This window comes from Guillardia theta, assembly GCF_000315625.1.
Source record: "Guillardia theta CCMP2712 unplaced genomic scaffold GUITHscaffold_27, whole genome shotgun sequence".
In the NCBI taxonomy this organism is placed as follows: Eukaryota; class Cryptophyceae; order Pyrenomonadales; family Geminigeraceae; genus Guillardia; species Guillardia theta.
This window is the reverse complement of record NW_005434647.1, coordinates 538578-555127: the sequence shown is the minus strand read 5'-3', so window position 1 is coordinate 555127 and position 16550 is coordinate 538578. Positions and strand designations below refer to the sequence as shown.

At 57.1% G+C, this 16550-nt stretch overlaps 3 protein-coding genes across 3 annotated transcripts; 1 reads left to right on the top strand and 2 right to left on the bottom strand.

The window, feature by feature from the left end:
* Positions 1-3100: 3100 nt before the first annotated feature.
* On the bottom strand, positions 3101-6826 carry GUITHDRAFT_162794 (hypothetical protein). Its single transcript, XM_005834105.1, has 4 exons — positions 6691-6826; positions 5167-6485; positions 3825-4972; positions 3101-3731 (listed from the first exon to the last, which is right to left on the bottom strand). Exons 1-4 carry the CDS (start codon positions 6816-6818, stop codon positions 3552-3554), a joined length of 2775 nt encoding a protein of 924 aa, XP_005834162.1. The 5' UTR covers positions 6819-6826; the 3' UTR covers positions 3101-3551.
* A 1223-nt stretch (positions 6827-8049) lies between these two features.
* GUITHDRAFT_107092 (hypothetical protein) lies at positions 8050-13953 on the top strand (the record flags this gene model as incomplete). Its single annotated transcript, XM_005834104.1, has 10 exons — positions 8050-10365; positions 10408-12459; positions 12510-12565; positions 12634-12691; positions 12739-12860; positions 12906-12993; positions 13054-13212; positions 13257-13318; positions 13504-13858; positions 13903-13953. The coding sequence occupies 10 exons, from the start codon at positions 8050-8052 to the stop codon at positions 13951-13953; spliced, it is 5319 nt and encodes a 1772-aa protein (XP_005834161.1).
* On the bottom strand, positions 13947-15395 carry GUITHDRAFT_152182 (hypothetical protein). Its single transcript, XM_005834103.1, has 6 exons — positions 15361-15395; positions 14863-14997; positions 14771-14810; positions 14698-14726; positions 14485-14643; positions 13947-14433 (listed from the first exon to the last, which is right to left on the bottom strand). The coding sequence occupies exons 1-6, from the start codon at positions 15379-15381 to the stop codon at positions 14005-14007; spliced, it is 813 nt and encodes a 270-aa protein (XP_005834160.1). The 5' UTR covers positions 15382-15395; the 3' UTR covers positions 13947-14004.
* Between the last annotated feature and the right edge of the window lie 1155 nt (positions 15396-16550).

Genomic DNA, 16550 nt, shown 5'->3' with positions numbered 1-16550 from the left:
TCGTCCCCGCAAGTACTTCCAAACGCGCGCCAGGGAGGCCTCCCCAGCGGTGAGTTCATGAGAACGAGCTCTTGGCCTTTGACTTGTACCTGCCAGGGTTTTCGTCCTCTCCTGCTCCTCAACCTCCTCCTGGTGTCCCGCCAAGTTTGTCACAGCAGGCGCCATTCAAGCCCGCACCGCCCCCTTCCCTCCCCCCCTCATACTCGTCGCTTCCTCTGAGCCCAGGGATTCCTGCAGGTTACCAGCAGACGCCAATGGCGCAACCCCCGTCCTCTCTGCCGCCGAGCCAGAAGCAGCAGATTGTTCAGCAGCCCATCCAATCTGCTCCTGCTCCCCCCTTGAGCTCTCCAGGGAGCTCAGGGCGAACTAGCAGCGCAAACTCGAGCACTGAGCAACGGCACATGACGGTGAGTGCCGACAGCTCATCGATCAAGCGAGCGTTGGAGGAGGTTGCCTTCCCCCTCTGCCACAAGCTTCCTGCGCGCCAGATGCAGGACACTGAGAAGAAGCTGCGGATGTTGGAGAGCAGCGTCACAGCAGGGGCGCTGAGGGAGTCCATCATGACGAAGCTATCCTCCCTCCTTGAGGGTCTAGCGAACCAGGACAGAGCCAAGGCTGAGACCTGCCAGCGGGAGCTTGCAAACGACTTCTTCGACTCCAACGAAGGCGTCCCGCCTTGGATCCAGGGGACCAGCCGCCTCGTCCTTCTCCTCGGTCTCTTGATAACGACGACCCTGCCCATTCACTGATGTGCTTGCAGGAAACGTGTCATCAAAGCCTTCTACAGCAGCAACAGCAACAGCAACAACAGCAGCTTCTCCCTCCGTGACCTCTCCATCTCCCTCAGCGTTTCAAGAGGCTCCGTCGGGGTCGCTAGCCGTGCATGGCGAGATGGCAAGGGAGGAAACATTTCAACCGCGCATGGAGGAAGTGAGGAAGGAGCCTGAGAGGTGAGGAGGAGAGGTGAGGAGAGAGGGAGGGAGTGAAAGGAAAAGGAAAGGAGAATGAAGGAGACAAGAAATTAGTCAGGGGCGGGAGAGAATGGGATGGCAGGAGGGGAGCAGCTGTTCGGTGCGTGTGCGTGACGAGTGCTGTAGAGCATTCGGGGGGGCTGGAGGAGTGGCCGCCATGTGGGGACCGAGCACGCAGCGCTGCCAGCAGGAGATGTGGAGATGGTTGGAATGGGAAAGAGACTTGAAGGTGATGGAGGGATTGTCTCGGACTTGTTGGGATCTGATATCAGCGGGTAGGAGATGAAGCTCCTCAAGCCTCATTTTCCTCACATCGTGCTGTACGTCGACACGAACTCAGTGCCCGTCCTGTTTGAGCAGGTCGAAACTTCATCTCTGACCATTGTGTGCTCGCCATGACATGCTCGGTTGCCCCACGCTCACCCTTCCTCCCTTTCGTCGCTGACCTGGCGTTGTTGACATGGACTTGCAGGTCTCTAAAATGTTCAACCATCGATACCCGTGCGCCGTGTTGCTCATGCAGGGACAAGCAGGCGCCCTCCCCTCGAGGTGACTTAGATCCATGAGGAGCTGCGATAACCTACTCGCAGGCAATATCCCTGCATGACTGTGCATGCTCCTGCTGCGCTGCAGGAAAGAGTCGAGACTTTCTCCTCCTCTAGTGGAGTGATCAGCCTTGAAGAGGTCCCACTGCTGCTTCCCTGCTCCTGCCCTGACGCTCCTCCTCCTCCTCCTCCTCCAGGTCGTTGCCTTCGTTGCTCGCTCCACAAGCGCTATGACGTCCAGAAAGGTGACATGCCCGCGGAACTCGCGGCGTTTTCCTCCTCCATTTCTCTTCATTCTGCTTTCCTCTTGGTTCTCCTGCTGAGTCTCTCAGACCCCTCCTACTCTTCTATACTCCCTCCCTCCCTCCCTCCATCCCTCCCTCCCTCCATCCATTCCTTCCATCCTTCATGCTTGCCTCCTCAGTTCAGCCCGTCACTCTCTCCCCGCATCTAGCGATTTTGTGCCGCATCCTCTTCCCTTAAAGGGTCGTGCAGGACGTTCAGCCGACGATCATTCGCGATGACTCGGTGGGAGCAGCCGAGCAGCAGCCCTGCCCGCTCCTCTTCTGCTTCGTCGAGCATGAGGGTCAGCACCAGGAGGTCAGCAGCTCTTGTCTCCCCCCCCACCCTCACTCGCTCGCAGCTCTTCTCCCTGCTCTCTGCCGCCTTCTCCACCGAGATCGCCCTGTACGTCATCAGTCCATCCAGCAGGTCTCTTCTTCCATGCCTTCCTCTTCCTCCTCTTCTCTGTCTTTCGTCCTGCCTCTCCTCTCTCCCTGCATTCCCATCTCTCAAGTCCTCTCACGCTCCTCCAGGCGCCTTCAAGCAGCCTACAAGGTTGAGCAGCTGCCCAGCATGCTTCTGCTCGAGCCGAGGCTCCTGACCGTCAGCGAGAAGTTTCATGGGCCGATCGACTTCCATGCTCTCTGCTCGTGGCTTGTGGGGCTGATCAGGTTCTTTCCTCGTCGTCTCCTCCTTCCTCTTGACTCCTGAGCAGGACCAGAAGAGAAGCATCCTCTACCGCCTCCAGCCATCCACCGCCCGCAGTTCAAGATGCCGTCCCGCCGCAGCCCTCAGATGACTCGCTGAAGGCGCAGGAGTCTGCCCTGAGGAAAAGAGCTATACCCTCCAGCAAGGAGGAGCAGCAACCCAAGGTCGTAGCTCCTGTTACGAGGAGCAGGCAGCAGAAGGGGAGGAGCAGCTGCCTGCGAATCAGCCTCCTCCTCCTTCTCCCTCTCCTTCTCCTCCCCGTCGTTTGGCTCCTGGCTTCACGATTGTCCTGCGGTCACTGGCCGCATGAGAGTAGCAGGGAGACATCAGGAGGGCTGGGGCTGCTGCTGAAGGAGCATGGGCTCCTTCAGTACGAGGAGGCGCTGGGGGAAGAGGAGCTGCGGTACGTGGCAGACCTGGTGGAGCTGAGCGAGGAGAGGATTCAGAAGCTGAAGATGAAGCCTATCCACGCCAACAAGCTCCGGCACCTGCGCGACTCCCTCGCCTCTTCCTCCTCGAACAAGCCGACTGCCTGCTTGTGGGCGGAGGCTGCAGGAGGAAAGGTGCAGGAGGCGCTCAAGGCGGCAGTAGGGGCAGGAACGGCCGAGAGCATCACGGGTGCCGCGACCTCCTTGCTTCGCTTCCTCCACCTGAGCCCCGAGAGCCAACAGCTGCAGCGAGCCAGCCTCAACATGCTCGTCGGGGCTGGCCGGCAGGCCTCGAGGATGGTGTCGTCGCTAGGCTCGCTAGGAGGAAGCAGTGGGGATGCTGAAGCAGCAGGACGAGCAGGAGAAGGACAAGGGAGGGCCGGGATGACTTCTGCGAAGAAGGACTTGCTGCGATTTCTGGCGATGGGAGAGGAGGAGGCGCCGGTGGGGATAGTGATCTCCTTCCTCAAGGCGACCATCGTAACTCTCAAGATCTTCGCGTCTCCCTTCTGGATGGTGGCAGAGATGCTGCACGGGCAGCTGGAGCTGAGCAGGGCGGCGACGTTTCGGTTATGGGAGGAGCATGTTATGCTCTTGTAGCTCGCAACATTAAAAGCTCAGTCACAGTGAGAAGCCAGACGAGGCAGGGAGGAGCAGAGGGACGGGCAGAGCTCGCGGATGCGCTCCCTGTGTGGAGGAGCGACGAGCTGGTTCGCGTCCTCCTGCTGGAGGATGGAGGAAAGGATGAGAGAAGATCTCTCGACCCTTTCGATGGGGTTGACGTTGTCAGCAATGACCTGTAGCAGGCGTAAGCTGGAGAACAGCAGGAGGAGATTGCGAGGGGATCAGAGGTGAAGGGTGAAAGCGGGGGGTGAGGAGGATGAAGTGACCGTCTCGATGAGCGACTTATCGAAGCGATGGGAGGCAGGAAACACGACGTGCAGGGAGCAGGCGTCGATGAGAAGGTTGCCGGAGCGAGAGAGCGCATCGAGGAGGTCAAAGGCTTTATCCTTTTCCCTCCTCTGCTCCTCCTCCTGCAACGTTAGCGTCTCTGGGGCTGCGAGCAGATTCTTCTGGGTTCGTTTCTTCCACGTCTTGTCAGGCTTAAGCACGCATGCTCGCATCGCGCCTTCTTCGTCCACCTCCTCCATGCGCTTGTCCAGGGCGACCGGGATATTGGTGATGTCTAGCTCTCCCTCCCGTCCTCCCTCGGCCGCTTCTTCTCGTTTCATGCTGCTCTCCTGCGTTGATTGCTGCTGCTTGCCGCTGCTTCCTGTCTCAGCTGGCGTCGGCGTCGGCGTCGGCTTCGGCAGTGCATTGCCGCTCTTCATCTTCTTGGTCGGCATCTTCTCCATGCTCATCATCCTTTCCATGGCGGGCGCGGCGGCTCCCGCAGCTCCAGGTGCACACATCCTCCGCACGCAAGGAGGAGGAGCAGGTGGGGGCATGGCGTAGCATGCGGTGCTGTAACACTCCTTGACCGTCAGCTCCTCCATCGCCATGTCAGCCTCCAAGGCCGACAACTTGAGCTGCTCCTCCTGCGTCTCGCTGATGACACTCTTGACCTTGTTGACGTGCTCCTTGATCTGCTCCACCCTCTGCCCTGCTGGAGTCGAGAGGTCGCCGTCGAAGGTGAGGAGGTCGCTGGGGATCTGGTACTTGAGGAAGAGCTCCATCAGGTCCTGCGTGAGCTTCACCTCCTTCTTGAGGCTGTCGGGCGCGAGGCTCAGCAGCTTCTCCAGCTGCGGCTTGATCTCGATGACGAGGACGGCAAAGACGGTAGAGCCGAGCTGCATCTTGCGGTAGCTGCGGGCGAACGCCTGCTGCTCGGGGGAGAGCGACTCAATGGCATCCCGGAACTCCTTAGGAGAGGAGATGCTGGAGAGCCGGAGGGGAACCTCGAGCTCGTCCTTGTTCTGAAGGATGGACGCATGTTTCGCCTCGAACTCCTCCTTGGAAACGACCGTGCCAATGAGGACGAGGAAGGAGCTGAACTGACGCGCACGAGCACAGAGCTTCAGCTGGATCTGCTCCTCCTCTGGACAAGGAAGAGGGAGAGAAGACGGGAAGGGAGACAGATAACCGTTCGGGGAAAAGGAAGGGAGGGAGGGAGGGAGGGAGGGAGGGAGGGAGAAACGAGGGTCATGGGGAAAGGGAGGAATGAAGGGAGAAAGAGGGAGAGAAAGAGTCAGTGATCTGACAATTAGGATGTCAAGTCCACCAGCATCTTACCCGCGAAGTCGAAAGAGATCCAACCGTGGAGATGCTGCTGGCCGCAGAAAGAAACTTGAGTGCCTGAGTTGATCTTCATCCTCATCGGGGAGGAGGGCGGGATTGTTGTCTCCTTGCGGAAGGTGAGCACAGGCTCGTACTGATCGCTGCTGCTCATCTTGCACTCCATGGTCAAGGCCCCGTCGGGAAAGTGATCGGGTCGACGGATGGCAAAGGAGAAGGGGGAGGGAGCGAAGGACGGAAGGAAGAACCTTCGGTAGTGGAAGCACATGTAGTTCAGGAAGTCGGAGGGAAGAATCTCCTTGCCGATGGCGGAGATCAGCTGCTCTCTCATTCCGTCCTCCACATGGTTTACACTGCGGTGATGGTCCTCGACGATGCGCAGGAGGTGGAAGAGGAGGCAGAGGACTCTGCCCTCCTGAGGCCCGAGGAAGCCTTTCCGTGCGATCAGCTCCTGCTCGGCCGAAGTGAGGGAAGACGAGAGATCTTGCTTGTGCCGCTGGATCATGCTGTTAAGATCGTCGAGGGGGAACAGATGCTGAGGAGCCTCCGAGCGGCCCTCATCGTCTCCCTGTTTGACGAAGAAGAAAGGATAGACAGGAATAAAACTCTGATGCCTCTCCAGCAGCTCCCCCACCTGCTCCGAGGACGAGGGCAGCTGCCCTGCCACGACTGCGAGTGAAGAGAAGTAGTTGCCAACACTCTGACACCAGGAGCGGAAGTCAGCAGCAGAGGCGAGCAGGGCCTCTACTTGAACGTTCCTGCGGGGAGTGCGGCAACCCTTGTTCCTGTCGACCTTGAAGTGAAACACCGACTGCTCATCGACGGCGCTCAAGAGCCAAGTGATGTCTGCTTGCATGCTCGGATGGCAGGTCAGCTCAGGTCTAGGAGGAGCATCCGTCGCCGTCTTGAGCTTGCAGACCATCTTGTTGCTCACAAGCTCCACCTGCCGCGGCTCCCTCCCTACCTCCAGGAAGAACTTGTACTCCACTTCAAAGTTCCAGAAGAACTCGTCGATGAGTGTGGATACCTTGTACGATGTTGTCTTTGTCTTTGTGGTCTTTGAGAAGTCTCCCTGATCGTTCTCGTGCGTGTTGGTGACCCTCGTATCTGCCTCTACCTTTCGAGGATGTGCTTCCTCCCTGGTCTTCTTGCAGTCGAACGCACACTTCTCCGTGCTCTTGAAGCAGAGCAAGACGGGCTGTCCGTCTTTATGTGCCTTGTTAGCGTCGATCGTGTCCTTTGAGAGCCCGAAAAGCTCGAGTGATCCCAGGAGACAAGCCAACGCTGAGTTGGTGACATTCTCGACAAGGTCGTACCTGCCACAAGAGATCACCAACGCATCATCGCGTTTGAAACCCTCATATTCAAAACGATTCTTATACGGATACGATTGAGAAACAAGACAAGGCGCAGTCCACAAACAACCCTACACTCGTCGTCGACATCAAACGCCACCAAAAAGATCACAGTCCACAATGTGCGGTAGCTGAGTGCATGGCTCACAACAAGGTTTCAACTCACTTGTCTTCATAGGTGTGTGGAACATCTGCAGGAAGGCAGGCGTCTCTTCCTTCCTTCAGCATCGTCTTCATCTTCTTCATCGCCGCCTCCATCTTCGCCTCGAAGCCCTCCGCTCTCCATACCTCCATGTTGGTTTGTGGTCCGATGGTCAACTACCCCTACCCCCAATGATTTTTACATGGGTTACCCCAGACACCTGACCCCTCGGCTTTTAAGTTTCTCAGTACAAAACTAGGCTCCTGAGGTTACCACCCCTGGTCATTTTGAGGACCCCACCCACCCTCGTACTTTCCAAGGACCTCCGCCTGGTCTCGTTGCGCCCATCCACCGTCAGGCTGGTGTAGCAGTAGTTTGATCCTAACGGATATGTAACCGTAACTCGACCGCCGTAGTACCCCGGATCGGACACTGACCGTACAGTACCGTACCCCGGCGGCCGTACCGTACGGTACACCGACCGTACGGTCCCGGTACCGTGCCGTACGGTCCGTCGGATCGTACTCCTCCACTGATCCGATCAGACAGTTCACGGCCCGGTCGCGCGGGGCTCACAGTGCTAGTACGGGGCTTAGTAATAACGGACCGACGGGTCAAACTTTAAGGCTTCCTCAGTTCAACCGGCCACTTTGGAACCGAGCCAGGCCTGTCGGCTTATCATGCCGGCGGGAGTCAGCACAGCTGGCTTGCCAGTGACTCGGCGGCAGCCTCGGAGCACTTCGCTTGCCGCGCCAGGCGGGCCCGGCCCGGGCCGCCGGTGGCCCCCAAAGCTCTGAGGATGGCCTGGTCAGGATTCGGCGACACCTTTGTTATTCTTGGATTACCTTTGAAATATTATAGGCAATATTGAAATTTTGATAAAAATATTTCGACAATCCAGTCTGCATGGTTGTTTGGCTACAATGTTGAAACCAAGGGATATTACAGAAAAGTTGGTTGTAATTTTCAAATTTTATAAAAAGATTTCAGATTTTCTTTCTTTATAACAGGCCTCATCGTCGCCATGCGCTATGTTGGTACCTTGCATGGGAGAAGAAACGAGGAGGAAGAGGAGGCGGAGGAGGCGGAATGAGGAGAGGAACAAGACCAAGTGATTGGAACATCATCAGACAGCTGTTACAGATGTTCGAGTGATTCGCTTCTTGTTCACAGCTCAGGGATCAGACCCGAACCCGCCCCATAATTGCGCATACTGGCAACGGATCGTGGGTTCTAGCTTCCTGTTGAACCTCTCAGATGCATCTTTTCTGACCGTTCTGCTTTCTCTTCTTACCACCTCCATCGTTCTTCTCATCGTCAATCGCGAGCAGTTTGGATCGGATCGGCGTGCTATCAGGCGACTTGGGTGCATCTCGCGGCAACATGAGCCGAGGTAGCGATGCGAAGGGTAAAGCATGCGCTCTCTCTTGGTCTTCATGGCGGTTCTCGACGACCTTGTTTTGTCTCCTCCTCCTGACTGTCTTCGCCACTCCAAGTTCGCCTGATCTGACAGCAACGAAACAATACCTGAGGGATCTGGACGAAATGAAGATCCCGCAGTCGTTGAAGTTGTTGAGGTACAGCTTGAAGATCCAGAAGGAAGACCATGATGCCACTCAAGTCGCAAGTTTCAGCTTTGTAGACAAGCAGGAGGGGCGCGTCACTACCCGAAGCGCTGTGTCCTCCAGGAGGCATGCAGGGCTACATGATGAGTTGGAGGAGGTGATCGAGAGTCACCAGAGAGCGAAGGAGACAACAGACAGCTTGCTTCTGAGGCTACAAGACGACGAGACAAGATTCTACGAGGACATGTTCGGTAAGCTGGGTTTGAACCTGACACAACATACAGCAGAGGCTGTTATGTTGTTGAGAGAGGAGGAGCCTCAGGGGGTTGTTGAGGCTTGTGCGAGGACAACGGGGACATGTAGAGGACAGGTCGAGTCTTCTGTGGTTCAGCCATCGGAAAACAACTTCTGCCACGAGCAGGCAGCACCGGTGTCACCCTGTGGCCCTGAGGACCAGGAGGATGGAGGGGACGACGTTTCAGGCTCAATGTGCCCTGCTGATTCAGAGGTCCGCTGCCGCCAAGCGGAGGTTGCGGGGGATGGCGATGAAGTTCTGAGAGGTTCATCGCAAGAGATGTCGAGGCTGCACGCGTCAAGGAAGGAGTTCCAACAGCTCTATGAGTCCTGGTGCCGGCTCATCGACAACGCACTGCTGCTCGAAGAACAACTGGGCCTGCCCTCTGCTCCTCTTCCTGGCGCGCCAAACTCAGAAAAGATGGAAGATGGAGTTGGAGCTGGAGCTGGAGCTGGAGCTGTAAGTTATGACGGAAGGGTAGCAGCTCACAGGAGCGCAGCAAAGGGATCTGCGAGTTTGCAAGAGGTGAAAGGGAGAGAACAGGAGGCGACGAGGGAGGCAAAAGAAAATGCTGGAGGAAATGATCAAGTGCTGGAAGGATATGATCTAGAGGAGGAGGAGGAGGAGGAGGAGGAGGAGGAGGAGGTGCAGCAGCAGCAGCAGCAGGTGCAGCAGGTGCAGCAGGTGGTGGAGGAGGAGGAGGCTTGTCTGGGAACGACGATCCAAGTGAGAGAATTGATGCATGATGAAGGAGAGGAGCGGAGGAGCGAGCCGGAGGAACATGGCTCGGAGACGAAGTCGAGGGAAGGGAACGAGGAGGGGAGGGGAGGGGAGGGGAGGGGAGGGGAGGCGGAGGATAACAGCTCCAAGTCCATCTTGTTTGCCGACAGGGTTAAAGGATTTCGAGCGGAGGAGGAAAAGGCCAAGAGCAAGGAAAAAATTCGAGAGAAGCTGGTCCGCTGGTTGATTGATGGTGGGGAATCGACGGTTGCAGCAGCAGCAGCAGCAGCAGCAGGGGGTGGGATCAGCCTGGAAACACAAGGGAGGAAGTGGACTGCGGAGGGAAGGAAACTTTCGCTGTGGGAAGCTGATGATGACGATGAGGAGGAGGAGGAGAACTTGTGCAGTGGGAGGGAAGAGGCGGAGGAGCTTGCAGGAGGAAAGACCTCAGAGCTGTTGGTCCCTGTTGCGAAGCAACTGGAGGCAGACCAGGAGGAACTGAAAGACTTTGAGAGGCGCAGGCGAGAGGGGGACGAGGATGAGGACCCGGGCAAGGAGGAGGAGGAAGAGGAGGAGTGCGAGGCTGGCAGGTACAGTGCGGTGGGTTGTGAAAGGTTTGAAGCCAGCAGGGAACAAGAGACCGGAGGCAGGGCAGGGGAACACGGAGAGATTAAAGCAAGGAGGCAGGAGGTGGAGGAGGAGAAGGGCAGCTGGAGAGGGGAGGGAGGGGAGCAGCTCATCAGGAGGCAGAGCTCCTTCTTCCGCGAGTACAAAGTCTCGATCCCCTTCGTCCACGCGAGCCCCTGCCCCTCCCCTGCTCGCCAACTGTCTTCCTCCTCCCTGCAGCGGAGTCAGGTGCTCCGACCTCTCAAAGAGATGACGCTGGGAAGGGCGATGGAGGTCCAGAAGCAAGGAGAGAGGGAGAGAGAGGTTGGAGAAGCTGCCGTGGAGATGCTGCGGCGAATGGAGGAGGCGGGAGTGGAGGAGAGGATGGGAAGAAGGGACGCTGTAACGGAGGAGCTGGGGGAGAGGAAGGATGGAGGGGAAAGAAGCGCACATAGCAAGATGCTGATAAAGGAGGAGGAGGTGAAGGATGCAAGAATAAGGATTCCTCCCCAGGTAACTTTTTCCATGCCTTGTTGCAACTGATCGCTCGAACAGGAGGGGAAGGCGAGATGTACGGAGCCTGTCGTGTTGAAGGAGAAGAACGGCAGGAAGGAGGACAACACGGGAGTCGAGAAGGAGAAGCCAAGGGGAATGGAGGGGCAGCAGGCAAGGGAGGGCAGGAGGGGAGAAAGAGGGGAGGAGATGGCGATGGTGAAGGAGGAGGAAGAGGAGGGGGAGGGAGGCAAAGAGGGTAGGACTAGGGAGAGTGTGGAAGACACGAAGATTGCAGGCAAACAAAGACAAGCAGAGACTGTGGAGGAGAGGAGAGGGAGCGAGGAGCAAGCGATGAAGGATGTTGTGGAAAGGAAGGGAACACATGTGGAAGGCAGGACGGGTGAGCTGAGGGAGAAAGGAGAGGAGGAAGAGAAAGTAGAGGCGGAGGATGCTCAAGAGAGCAAGAGGAGTTTCTTCTCCTTCTCGCTCTTCCCGCTCTCTCGTCTCCCTGCTCGTTCGCTTCTTCTCCGTTCTCGCGCCTCCTCCTCTCACCCCCAAGGTCAGTCGCGCAGGCAGCAGCTCAAGCGCCCTCCTGCCTTCTCCCTCCTCCCCACTTACGAGTGGCCCTGGGGAGGGAGAAAAGATAATTTGACGGGAGTCAAGGAGGAGGATGTGAGATTGAAAGAGCAGCAAGATCAATCCTCGTCTGGTCTTGGAGCTCAATCCTCAGCAGAGGAGCTGAAACAGATGGAGCAGCAGCAGCACAGTGAGCAGCAGCAGCAGCAACAGCAGCAGCAGCAGCAGCACAGTGAGCAGCAGCAGCAGCAACAGCAGCAGCAGCAGCAGCACAGTGAGCAGCAACAGCAGCAGCAACAGCAGCAGCAGCAGCAGCAGCAACAACAACAAGATCTCCTTCAAGGACAAGGCCAGCAGACTGTGGAGCAGGAGCTTGTGCGAGTCGAGAGCAGCAGAGCCTCTGAAAACTCCCGCGAGACTGAAAGAGGTCTGGTGAGAGCGAGTCAGAGGGAAGGAGCTGTAGCTTCACCAGGAGACAAGCAGGCGGAAGACTTGAAGAGCCTCAAGGAGGAGAGCGAGATCGTTCGGAGGGAAGCGATGAAGCAGCAAGAGGAGCAGAGCGAGTCGGCTAACAGCCTCCTTGGATCCCCTGCAACTAGAGAGGGGGAACAACACATGACGACAAGCGTGACGGGGAGGGAGGAGGCAGAGGTCAAGTCTGGGATGAAGGCGATGGAGGAGGTGGAGAAGAAGGGGGCAACGGGGCGGGAAACGAAGGCGATGGAGGAAGAGGGGAGGAGGGAGAAGAGGGAAAAAGAGGAGACGATGGCAGCAAAAGAGGCAGAGGTGGAGAGGAAGGAGATGAAGATGAAGCAAGACAAGTCCGAAGGGGAGCATGTCAAGGAAGAAACGAGGAAGGATGCGATGAAGCAGCAGGAGGAGCTGGGGCAAGCGAGGCTGCGAAAGGAGCAGAGCGAGTCGGCTAACAGCCTCCTTGGATCCCCTGCAACTAGAGAGGCGGAACAACACATGACGACAAGAGTGACGGGGAGGGAGGAGGCAGAGGTCAAGGCAGGGATGAAGCAGGCGGACAAGAAGGGATCACAAGGGCGGGAAACGAAGGCGATGGAGGAAGAGGGGAGGAGGGAGAGGGTTGAGGCAGAATCGAGCTCGAAGTATCTAGGAGGCGAGGACGTTAAGAGTCAGAACCTCAACTTGTCACTGTACTCAGTCGTCGGCAATCTGGTGAACACAACCTCCGGCTTCTCCTCCTTCTTCCGAGGGCTGTTGGCAAGCAGCCCACCGACTCTGCGCGAGAAGGAAGACAACGTGTCAAGCACCAACGGCACTGATGTCAAACTGCTGTCACCTCTCAACACCTCTGAGGGCGATGCAAGGAGCTGCAGGACGGCGGATGGAGCAGAGGACACGCCGGGGCAGAAGAACCGATCGACGGGAGAGACGGAGGGAGGAGTGGAGGCTGGTCCGTGCCCCGGGGAGGAAGATGGGGATGTAGGAGTTGAGGGAGGGGAGGACGGGATCAGACAAAATGTCACGCTGTTTCTTGACCTTGATCATAGCGCCATCTTCGGTCAGGTTAGCTCTTCTCTCCAACTCCTTCCTCATGTTCACCTCTTCTTCTCCAGGACGGCAACGACCTGGCCGTCGCTTTCCAGCTCATGAAAGTCACCCCGCAGCACTTGTAAGCTTCTCCTCCTGCTGCTTCTCCTCCCTCTCTTCATCCCTCGCCGGGTCTCATTGCACATGCAGGAACAAGCTTTACTCTCTGCTGATCAACCCCAGCTGTATCAAACTTTACCGCGAGCTGGTCAGTGAGTGCTCTGATCTCCCCCAGCACGTGACGTGTCTTGGCAGGTGGGCAGGAATTTCTCACCTCAGGTCGTCCTGTACACCCGTAGAGCTCACCTGCTCCGCTACATCTCCTTCTTGAGAGACAAGCACATCAAGCTCAGCTGGAACCCAGCTTGGCATCACAGGTTTTACAAGTGGAGGGAAGGGAAGCGACGCTGAAGCTGCGGCAGTGACACCCAAGTTGTCTTTCCTTCCAAGCTCAACCACGCGCATGAAATCATGGCGACTTTCTCCGGCAAGATTCGGCTCATGGCTAAGGTGAGATGAGGAGGAGGCAGAGGAAGCCGTAGGAGGGAGAAGAGGCTGAGGAGGGAGCAGGAACGCCTCGACATCTTTATGAGCTTGGAAAGGCTGCTTGCTGCTCGCGATGCCATCAAGGAGGCTCTCGGCCTTGAACATCCTCCTCCCGTCGTCGTCACTGCGGCACCCAAGAAGCTTCTCCCCACCGCCAGAGCTCTCGGGCTGGACCCGGACAAGGTGAGCGGCAGGGGGGAGGAAGGGAGGCGCTCAAGGTGCTGCAGTCCTACCTGTGGGATGACAATGAAGAGCTCCTGGGTGAAAAGAACGTGATCGTGATCAACCGGTAGCTGCTTGTCCTCCTCGTCCTCCTCCTTGTCCTCCTCCTTGTCCTCCGCCTTGTCCTCCTCATTGTTCTCCTACTCTTCCTACTTCGTTCTACTCCTCCTCCTTCTACTCCTCCTCGTCCTCCTCCTCGTCCTCCTCCTCTCTCCCCCCGTCCCCATCGTGCATGTCTCATGCAGGAGGCAGGTATGAGAGCATGGACCGAGGCCGACGAGAAGAGCTCCTGGGCTTCCTCGAGCAGACGCTGCCTGCTCGCTCCCTGTGCAAGGAGGTTGTCGACTTTATGAGCAGCGCCTCTCTTCCTTCCATCCGCTTCGACCCCAACGGGGAGATCAAGTATCACATCCCCGAGGCAAACGGGACCCTCCCTTCCTCCTTCCCGCTCCCTGCAGACTTGCAGGAAGACAGCAAGGCGTGTGCGGCGACTCAAGTTGAGGAAGACAAGGACGAGCCCAGCGATGTGAAGGAAGGAGACGGAGAGGACAGGATCAGAACAAGCTTTCTGTTCGGTTTGTTCTCGAAGGCTCTTCGGTTCCATCAGGTCCCTCCGCTCAATCTTTCCCCTCGCCCTCACTCCATATGCAGGTTATGGAAGAAGCAACTCAAGATTTTCTTGCCAACACATGCGCCTTGTAAACTATGTTGTATTGTAAATGTCTTCAAACTACAGCACTTCAGTCTTGTTGCCTACCCCAACTTGATGCCAAAGATATTATCAGGTAGCCAAGACGTTGCCGGCGCACCTCCTGCTCCGGAGCCTGATGATGTGGAGGACGAAGAGGAGGTGGTGGTGGAGGACTCTTGCTCCTGGACGGCCTCCAAGTCCTTGAGGAGGAGCTCATGCATCTTGGCCGACGTCTCAGCCAACTTTCCTTCTTGTTTCAAGTAGTTCGCCAACGCAACTGCCACAGGGCCTGACTCGTACATGGCCAAGTTTGCTCCGGCTGCTCCGGCTGCCTCACCCACGTCCTCCATCTGGTTATTCTGCTGTCCCAGCCACTCCTTGCTGCCCAAGACGGGAGGAGGGGGAGGGGGAGGGGGAGGAGGGCAATCGCACCTCAACGAGCCATCGGGCAACTCGTTGATGCAGCCAATGTCGCCCATGCACTTGACGTTCTATGACAACCGACGTCAGCAACTTCTGGCATAGAAGCAGCTTCTTCTCACCTTGCACTGCATCTCACCCACGGGGCATATGGGCGGAGGCGTTGCTGGAGGAGTCTGAATCCCTGACCCAGCTGCTGCGCTCCCTCCTGCAGCCATGGCGTTGGCAAGAGGATTTCCCCCACCTGCTGCTGCTGCTGGGGCTATTGCTGAGGCGTTCGCCTGATTGAACATCAAAGTAAGACCACACGTCTATGCAGTGAGATCTATCCTCACCGCCTGCAGAATCTGCTGAGCAGCGCGAACTGTGAAAAAGTTAGCCAAGATCAAGTCAACAACCATGGCGTACGCTGAGGGATGGCTCTTGCATAGTTGTTGTAGGGAATCGCCTAACACATCAAGCATCAAACTGCGAGTAACCCTGCAAGATCAAGGGCATACCTGAGCCATCACAGGCTGTGCCAAGATCGGTTGCCCTTGTACAGGATAGCTGCTAGCTTGCGCGAGAGAGGCTTGAGCAACAGCAGTCGGATACTGGAATGTCTGGAGGAGCGAATCTGCAGAAGTGAATCCTTTCTGTACAGATAGAGGCAAGATTAGAATAATTGTGTAAAGCACAGGTACTTTGACTATCATCAATATCATATATGTCTTCACGGTCGATATCATAACCAAATCATCCAAAAATCATTCGTATCAGCACCAACACCAACACCAACACCAACATTCCCATCCTCATCCACATGATTCAACCTTGTACTCCACTGACATCTTCTTCAATTCTCATTCCTCCTCCTCCTCCTCCTCCTCCTCCAAGTGCCACTACCACTACTACTCCTCAAATCACCCTCATGATCCGTCTTCCTCATCGCTACCACTACCACTACCACCACCACAACAACAACAACAACATCAACAATCGAAATCCATAATCCTTACCATGCTGTAAGCAAGTGCCATGACGGCCAGACATGCTGACACCATCAGCAGGGCGCTCGATCGCCATCCCCTTTCCTCCCCTGCTTGCATTGCGGTGTGACTGAGGAGTTTCGCGGCAAGCAGACACAGGCAGAAATTTCAACCAAAGGCTGATCTATTTACTGTTATATTTTCAAATAGCTATGAAAAGTAAGATGAAACTTTCAATCCTTTATTAAAAGTATATGTTGACCTACCCCCCATCGGAAAGGAATAGTCATACGGCACTACTGCCCGATTTAGCACATCGCGAAGCGAAGGTCTGAGCCGTGCGGTCCACTTCCCCACACAGGCCCGCCCGGCCCTCTATATGATCATCTTGAAAGTTCAATTCCAATGAGCGGAGGCTTGATCAGTACGGTACTCAGATGGTTAAAAATCAGTACGAGGACAATCAGGAGAGTCGAGGAGGCTTTCAGGCTGTCGCACAGGCCAAACCTAACGGCGAGAAGAGAAAACTTCGGGACTCGAGCAGTCACGGACTTCCGGGAAGTCCCGGGCGGCCCCGGGCCTCCCCGGAGCCTGTCCTGCGGCCACTGAACTGCTGCCACGGTACCGTACGGTCCGGGGGGCCCACAGTGACCTACGGAGTAGAAACTTGCCTGATACCGTACGTACCGTACCGTGACTAGGGTCAGGGTAGTGATCGGACTGATTTACTTGAGCCTGAAAGAAGCCCCGGCACCGGCCCCGGGCGCATGGAATGGTCTCAGTTCTTACCTGGCAAAGCCTGTTAAGAGTCCGTCAAAAATGACAGTATCGGGCCGGGACCCTGTCGCCGCACTGCGACTCAAGGGCCTGAGAGATCGGATACGGCAGTGACTCTACAGTGACTCGGGAGGCCCAGTGGCGTGAGCAGGCCCGCCGGGCCGGGCCGCGCCCGCGGCCCGGCGCCATGCCAGTGGGCCAACCGGGCGCAGCACATGATGTGGCCGAAGCCCAGTTCAAACTTCGGAGACGCCGCCGGCATACTGGCCCGAAAGCACCCGCCGCGATACTAACAGTGGGCCAGGGCAACGAACTTCGGAAGGGCCGCCCGCCCGCCGGCTCAGAGCCTGAGTCGGAGTCCTCGGGCCGCCCGGCCCGGGCCAACCCAAACTGGGCCACCGGCCCCGCGGCCGGCCGGGCCGCTCACTGGCTCTCCGAGGCTC

Coding starts and splice junctions, on each gene's coding strand:
- GUITHDRAFT_162794 (XM_005834105.1), bottom strand. CDS start 6,818: ATGGAGGTATGGAGAGCGGAGGGCTTCGAGGCGAAGATGGAGGCGGCG. Junction 6,486..6,690: donor CCACACACCTATGAAGACAA/GTGAGTTGAAAC, acceptor CTCTTGTGGCAG/GTACGACCTTGTCGAGAATG. Junction 3,732..3,824: donor ATAAGTCGCTCATCGAGACG/GTCACTTCATCC, acceptor CGCCTGCTACAG/GTCATTGCTGACAACGTCAA.
- GUITHDRAFT_152182 (XM_005834103.1), bottom strand. CDS start 15,381: ATGGCACTTGCTTACAGCATG. Junction 14,998..15,360: donor TGGCACTTGCTTACAGCATG/GTAAGGATTATG, acceptor CTATCTGTACAG/AAAGGATTCACTTCTGCAGA. Junction 14,644..14,697: donor CTCAGCAGATTCTGCAGGCG/GTGAGGATAGAT, acceptor ATGTTCAATCAG/GCGAACGCCTCAGCAATAGC.